The 7,800-nt window shown below is 34.7% G+C and overlaps 1 protein-coding gene across 1 annotated transcript; it reads left to right on the top strand.

Moving 5' to 3' along the window:
• Window positions 1-507: 507 nt before the first annotated feature.
• LOC113688239 (protein disulfide isomerase-like 2-3) lies at window positions 508-7,225 on the top strand. Its single transcript, XM_027205997.2, has 9 exons — window positions 508-745; window positions 1,516-1,674; window positions 2,904-3,017; window positions 3,436-3,602; window positions 4,637-4,736; window positions 5,949-6,125; window positions 6,346-6,491; window positions 6,584-6,730; window positions 6,813-7,225. The coding sequence occupies exons 1-9, from the start codon at window positions 620-622 to the stop codon at window positions 6,985-6,987; spliced, it is 1,311 nt and encodes a 436-aa protein (XP_027061798.1). The 5' UTR covers window positions 508-619; the 3' UTR covers window positions 6,988-7,225.
• The last annotated feature ends 575 nt before the right edge of the window (window positions 7,226-7,800 follow it).

Genomic DNA, 7,800 nt, shown 5'->3' with positions numbered 1-7,800 from the left:
TATATACGTAGATAAAATGTGGGTCGCAATGCAAATTTTTCATCACAAAAGAATTCGACATAAAAACTTTTTGTGACTGAATTTTTATTAGTCAGAAAAAAAGCTTTTACAAACATGTGCATTGCAAATGATCAAATTTCTAGTGATGGAGTTTGGTTTTATAAAAAATGAGTATGGATCTTGTTTTTAAAGAAAGGTTAGAAGGAGCTCCGTATGTTTCTTTGTGCTTTATGTAGATGACATTAATATTAATTAGAGAAATGATGTGCCTTTACTCCAGTCAGTTAAGATGTGTACAAGAATTTGTGATACATCTGGAAACCTGCTTACATAAGGGGTCAATTGAATGTATTCCTAAAACTTAAGGGGTCAAAATCCGAATATGCCATTTGGGCTTTCAATATTAACATTAGCAAGCTGACGTGTACAACTCCTACTGGTCACTACACGTTGCTTCACGTCACTCATATTCTTGGTCCCATAATAAAAAAAAACCCACACACAAAAATAGAGGGTTTTTCCTCTTCAAATTGATGAAATTCACGTGGTCACACACTTACTCACACAGCAAAAACCCCAGAGAAAGCACAAAAAAAAAAAAAGGGAAAGAACGAAAAAAATGCGTGGATTATTCTTCGGATTTTCATTTATATTGATTTGCATAGAGCTATTTGTAGGTGCTAATGCATTGTATGGTCCCTCTTCCCCTGTTGTTCAGTTAAATCCTTCCAATTTCAAGTCCAAGGTAAATTATATCTGGGTTTCTTTTTTTCCCTCTGTTTTTCCTTGTTCATTAGTGTAGATTGCGATCTAAATCTGTTTTCTCTATTTGTATTTCTGTTTTTTTTTTCAATTTACTGGCTTTTCTGGTTGTGGTCCAAAAAACTTTAGAATTTGTCAGAATTCAGATATCTGACAAATCGGACGCGTAAGAGATCGAATATGACTGCATTATGGTTAAAATTTGTATGATTTTTCTGCTTCTCGTTTTCATAATTATGATTTCCAGCTTTAATATGCTAAGTTTTGTGGAAAAAGTCAGGTTTGCTTATGTGTAGGAAAATTTGTCCAAAGGCATGTTTCAAGGTTACTAATGAAGTATGGTACAATTTCGAGCTATTTATAATGGTGAAAATTGCTATGCTGTTTCTGCCTTTTATTTTCACAATTATGATTTCCGGCTCTTATAGGCTAAGATTTGTGTGGAAGAATCAGGTTTGGTTATATGTAGGATAGTTTGTACAAAGGCAGTCTTCAATGTCTACTTGTCAATTAGGATGCAATTTTTGAGCCATTTTTATCTTATAAAAGGGCTTTTGGTCTGATTTTTGTATGAATGTGCACATATTTGTGTACATTTAGTGATACATGTTGTAATAAAGTCAGTACAAATTAAATAGTTCAAAATGTTTACCTTCTTTTTGAAATAGTCTTGTAGTGTGCGTCCCTCCTTTGTAAATATATTTTTGAATGTGGAACATTTGATTTTACTTTTTTTTCATTTTGTGATTGCAGGTCCTTAATTCTAATGGGGTTGTGTTAGTTGAGTTTTTTGCACCGTGGTGTGGTCATTGTAAAGCTTTGACACCGACATGGGAAAAAGCAGCTTCAGTTTTGAAAGGTGTTGCTACTGTGGCAGCTCTGGATGCTGATGCTCATCAGTCCCTTGCTCAGGTTTTTATTGCTGACACTGTGTTCTTGTCTAAAACGACTAATTATAAAACCTGCGGTGATGGAATTGTGTTATGCTTTCTGGTGTTAGTCAATAGCAGTCGGTAAAATATTGTAGAACGACTGGCAATATTGAATGTACTGTTGAGAAAATCTGATGACCTGTTTCATGAAGAAAATGAACAATTGGCTTGAAAAAGGCATTCAGTTTTAGACCACATTATGGAAATGGAAAAAACATTGAGAAAGACTGTCCAATGAAAGTGTAGAAATAGATGTCAACTTGTATGTTTTGAGTGTCTTGATTGGAAGGTGACGGTGTAGAAGTAAATAGTTGTAGTCTAGGTTGATGATGATGATGGCATTGGCTTTGAGGTCAGTTAGTAGATCGAATTGACTGGTAGTAATATCATTGTTATAGCTTAATACTCCCGTAGATTTGACTTTTCTTGTCATGCAGTGATGGCAGTGACCAGAGAAGCAGGAGGGAAAAAACTGATATGCCCAAACTATGATGTTTGATAGGCTTATATTTTTATTAAGTACCCATGTAACACTTGCTGATCATGAGAAGCGAATAATGTTTAATAACTGCATGCCTGTTGTTCATTGATAAAACATTTGATTCTATTGTTACCTCTAGAAGCAAGAGTCTGCACAGAGAAATGGAATGTGAATATCTTCTTTTCCAAGTGATATGGTAGTATAAAGAGATATTTGTCTGGAGAGTGAGAAGCTTGAAATTTTGAAGAACAAATACTATTGTTGGAAGTAATTGAATTGGCTCATTAAATAATCCTAGACTGAGTGTGATGCTGAACTGATGGTGGTTTTTCATTCTACTTACAAATCTTACAACAGCTACAGTTCCCCAATGGATCTTCTTCTCTCTCTTTTTTTTTTTTTTTTTTTTTTTTTTTTTTTACTTTTTTGTTTAGACTTGTTATTTTTCATAGTTTAAAAAATTTTGGCCTCTTTTGATGATGCAAAAACAATTTTTATGTTTCTGAAGATTAAAAATTCGGAGCTGTGGGATGTAAGGTTCAGATATGGATTTGCATGTTAAAAGCAAGGATCTTGGATGCTTCCTCTAAGACTTGCATACTTGTGGTTTTTGCTGTAATTCTGTGATTTTTTGCTTGACATATGATATTTGATATCATTAATATAAGGCTACTGTTATTCGAATTTGTTTTCAACTAATCTTCTTGCATGTTGGTATTGATCTGCAGGAATATGGACTTAAAGGATTTCCTACCATTAAGGTTTTTGCACCGGGGAAATCTCCGGTTGACTATCAAGGAGCAAGAGACGTCAAGCCAATCGCTGAATTTGCGTTGCAACAGGTAATTACTTTATCTTTGCAAGTTTGGCAGATGAGCTCATAACATAACTTATGGCTATCTTGCTGTCTTACTTTGACCTTGATGCAAGGAGCTTTACAATAAGGCAGATGGGGTTGCCCAGGTTAATTTTAATTTTACTACATGTAATTGGTCATTTTGTTTTCCCAAAGTATTTCATTTTTTTTGGCGGTAAAAGCTGGTTGGGATATTATTTGGACAGTTTTAGTAAAATGACTGGAAAGATCTACAGGGGACTACATTTAACATAAATTAGATAAGAACTAGTAAGCTTTCTTGGATACTCATTATGTATGACACCTTATTCATCTGCATAAGTTTGGTTGAATTTTGTTCAAGCTACCTCATAGTTGTGTTCAATCATTACACAAAGATACGGATGGTTGTATTCTGTGCACAGATTAAGGCTCTCCTAAAGGATCGGTTGAATGGAAAGGCAACAGGAGGATCAAGTGAGAAGAGTGAGAAGTCTGAACCTAGTGTATCAGTTGAATTGAACTCTCATAATTTTGATGATTTGGTGCTAAAAAGCAAAGATCTATGGATTGTTGAGTTTTTTGCACCTTGGTAAGGTTCTTGCTGAGCAGAATTAGATTCCCTTTTCTATTTCATTCTAGTCCTTTATTTTGAATATATATATATATATATATATATTGTATGCACATCAACAATATCCTGGTATCTATCAAATAGCTAGAGCATTGCAAATTTTTTTCCTTCCTGTTTCTATGCAAATTTGAGTCCTTAAATGGGGTATATGCCTGCAAATGTATATGGAAGTACCTTTAAATTTCTTAACATTGTGCTAAGAATTGTTATTTTCCTTCTTGTGCAATGTGAATACTGAAGAATACTTGCTGTAATTCGCAATGGATTTATGGGTCAATGAATATTACATGGCATAAGCCTTAATTTGGCTGGATAAAATTCTACACACTGGATTATTTTCTTGCCCTTCATGTTGGGCTTGGTCTAATATGATATCAGAAACTATGCATTGACATATATTCGATGTGAAATGAAATTATATCATGACCTTAACCTCTAGCTTTCTTTAGCTAAACTGATTCTCTAATAGTAAGCACTCCCCTAGTTTTGATTTAATGAGTTTTATTATTAAGAGTCATTACACTCCTTAGCGGGAAGACAAAAATGGACATAGTTCTGGGCTTTTTCTCCTCATGATATCTAGCCTGTGCACCTACTGAATTTGTAACTCAAAAAGAAGTAGATGTACTAGAGCACTAAAGGCTTTACTTCCCTACGTAAAAAGAACCTTGTAAATGCAGCTTAAATGCCATTGTGCAAACAACCTAACCTCTCAATGGTTGTAATTTCTCTTAATTGCCGAGGTCTTAGCACTATTTTGTTGGATGCCTATGACATTTCAGAAGTTAATAATCAGATCTCTTTCGGCTCTAATAATTCGTCATGGAATGTTTTTTTGAATTTTGTGATATCTTGGGAATTCATCACTCTCACATCTGATTTGTCTTAAGAAACCTTTCTTTGTATCATAATGTTTCCACCCTTTTCAAAATTTAACCCATATATGATATTTAATGTTCTGATTAATGAATTTGAAATCTTCCCTTCTTAAGGTGTGGACACTGTAAGAGGCTTGCTCCGGAGTGGAAGAAGGCTGCAAATAACCTCAAGGGGAAGGTGAAGTTGGGTCATGTGGACTGTGATGCGGAGAAGGTAAGTTTTAAAATCTGATCTCTCTTTATTATACTTGTTTCTTTTATTGATTTTCTCCTTCCAGTTTTAGCTAATAAGATGAGTGGTCCAATTCACCCGTGGATTTATTAGTGTGTTCTAGTCTATGGTTGGAAACAGAACTTCCTTTCTCTTATAGTGGATCTAAACTTTTCAAACTACTGATTGTGTATGATTGAAATCAAATGCTTTCAAGATGCAATGGTTAAAAGAGTGTGATAGATTAAAATATATTAACTGGCATCAAAGATTTTGACACAATCCTCTCTCTGATGTGTACAAGATGCAATGGTTTCTTCTCTTTTTTTTTTTTTTCATTTTGTGAAATTTCAATCATAAGAGTTAGACGATTTAAATTTCTTTTAACTGATATTTTCTTCAGCAGTTTTCAGATGTATGCGAAAATTTATTTCTCTTTTTGTTTGATTTGAACTTAGGGGCACTTATGCTTGACACAGCTCTGTATTACTTAATCAGCTTATTGTTGGAATAACAAGATATTCCAAAGCGACTCCAATTGTCTAACAGGGATAGCATATCAATCCAATTCTTCTGTGCAACACAATCTTCTTGTATCCCACTTTGAATTCTTTTGCGATTCCATCAAATATTAGTATGTTTGGATTATTCAGCCAAATGATGACTTCTGAATTCAATTATATGCAACTTGGTTTCAATTATTTGTATGTCTTCTACAGCTATGGAACTTTATTGCTTGTGAGCTAGGGTTGTCTGCAAAAGATAGATATAATGAGGCAATGATACGTAGTCAACAATTTCTTTAATATTTCTTCTTTGTTAAGCTGAATCTTAGTAGAGCGTGCCCCATCTCTAGCATAAATCACTCACTGATTAGCTTGTTCTTTTTTTTTTCCGGAAGATTACCTTGTTCCATTTGCTGAGATTTACAAAGATGCGAGTGGAATGGCTTGAGTTGCTAGAAATTTTTGCAGTAGGCTTAGATAAGGTTGTTTTAACCAGAAGAAGGATTCTTCTGAAAATTTTGGAGATTTCTTTCAGTCATGATGATTTTGTTTCAATAACCTGTCTTCTCAATAACCTCATGCATCAGGAGGGCAAGCATTATGTTTCTGTACCGTGTTCTAACTAAATTTGAAAATCAAAGTGACATCTGACTGTCCTGAAGACAGTTGTAATCCGTTGTTCTTGTTTCTAATGGTGTCAAACTGCCAGTCTCTTATGAGCAGGTTCAACGTGCAAGGATTCCCCACAATATTGGTATTTGGCGCTGACAAGGATAGCCCAAGTCCTTATGAAGGTGCAAGAACTGCCTCGGCCATTGAATCATTTGCTTTGGAGCAGCTGGAGACCAATGTTTTGCCTCCTGAAGTCACTGAGCTGACTGGCCCAGTAAACCCCTCTTCTCTCAGAATCCCCCCTCCCCTCCCTGCCCCTGCCTCCGCCCCCTCCCAAAAAAAAAATGAAGAAAACACCGAATAAGAAAGAGAGAAAAAGAGAGCAATGTAGAAAGACAAATAAAATGGCCTTTAGCGAGTGGGAAATTGTAATTTTTGTTAAGCTGTGATTTATTAGATTGCATACTATGTCATTTTATTAATTCTTGTTATAGGATGTCATGGAAGAGAAATGTGGTTCTGCTGCCATATGTTTTGTGGCTTTCCTGCCTGACATATTAGACTCCAAGGCAGAGGGACGGAACAAGTACCTTGAAATGTTGTTATCAGTTGCTGAGAAGTTCAAAAGAAGCCCATACAGGCAAGACACAACAGTCCTTTTTGCTTTATTCATGAAACAAAATTGAAATTCAATGCAGGCATACTGATATTATGATTTGGAGACTTTTGCAGTTTTGTCTGGGCAGCTGCAGGTAAGCAGTCAGATCTAGAAAAGCAAGTAGGTGTTGGTGGGTATGGATACCCAGCTTTAGTTGCTCTTAATGTGAAGAAAGGAGCTTATGCTCCTCTCAAGAGTGCATTCGGACGAGACCAGATTATGTAAGTATTGCATTTTTTTTCCCTCGCTTGAACTGTTTTCAGGAGCTAGTTAAAAAGTAACCTGCCCTCCTTTTTACTCCAGAGAATTTGTAAAAGAAGCTGGACTTGGCGGAAAGGGGAACCTGCCTCTTGGGGTCACTCCTTCTATTGCAAAAATTGAACCATGGGATGGGAAAGATGGAGAAATCATTGAAGAAGATGAATTCTCCCTTGACGAATTAATGGGGGATGACACTGCAAACAAGGATGAGTTGTAATCCTTTTTAGGTTTAATGTTAACAGACAATTTTGATATATCAGTTGAGGGATTGCTGGTTTAACTCAGTTGCAGATGTAATTTTCTTTAAAAACTGCACGCAACCAAATCCCTAGTTTCCTTTTGAAGGAGAATGTAAAAGTTCATAAACATCCTGTGCAAAATGGTAATTTTTGCTGCATTGGAGTTAAAGCAAATGCAGTATGTGAGCTCGATCTAAAAAAAGGTAGTGTTGTAAACTTGACTTTGCATGTGTTTGATAAAACTCAAGTGTGAAATCTGAAATCTAAACTTTGAAATTTGAAATTTGAATTCTTTAAGTCAATTGAATTGTAAAATACTGAAATTTAAAATTTTGAGTGTATTCTACATCGTAAGTGAATAGATTTTCACTTAATTTTTAGAGTAAATTTGCCTAAAAAATTTAGATCCATTTAATTAATTAAAATAATCAAGATGTTTTAACTTTTATTATTAAATATGTTTGAATATGTTAAGATTTAAATTCATTATGTATTGAATTAAGTCATCCAACAGTTTGCCTTGAGCATAAATGAACATGATTAGCAGAGTTGAACCAACCATGCAAATTCTACTGTTTTGGAAGCTATATTTATCTTAGTATTGAAACCTAGGACAGTAAGTTAGCCTTCTTTACTATAAAAGAGTCAGAAATTTTTTTTTTTTTAACCAAGTGATTCTAGAAGCATTGCTTATATGTCAATTCAAACTATTCTTTCTGTGATCGCAGTATGAATCCAGGCTTCATATTTTTTTTAAAGAAAAGAAGAAGAAGAAGAAGAAGGAAATTGTA

This window comes from Coffea arabica, chromosome 5e (assembly GCF_036785885.1).
Source record: "Coffea arabica cultivar ET-39 chromosome 5e, Coffea Arabica ET-39 HiFi, whole genome shotgun sequence".
Classification (NCBI taxonomy): domain Eukaryota; kingdom Viridiplantae; phylum Streptophyta; class Magnoliopsida; order Gentianales; family Rubiaceae; genus Coffea; species Coffea arabica.
The sequence above is the reverse complement of the archived record's forward strand: the minus strand, read 5'-3'. Positions and strand labels throughout refer to the sequence as shown.

Excerpts from the sequence above, each read along its gene's own strand:
- LOC113688239 (XM_027205997.2), top strand. The coding sequence starts at position 620 with ATGCGTGGATTATTCTTCGGATTTTCATTTATATTGATTTGCATAGAG. Across the intron at positions 6,126-6,345 it reads TCACTGAGCTGACTGGCCCA|GATGTCATGGAAGAGAAATG; the intron begins GTAAACCCCTCT and ends TTCTTGTTATAG. Across the intron at positions 6,731-6,812 it reads TTCGGACGAGACCAGATTAT|AGAATTTGTAAAAGAAGCTG; the intron begins GTAAGTATTGCA and ends TTTTTACTCCAG.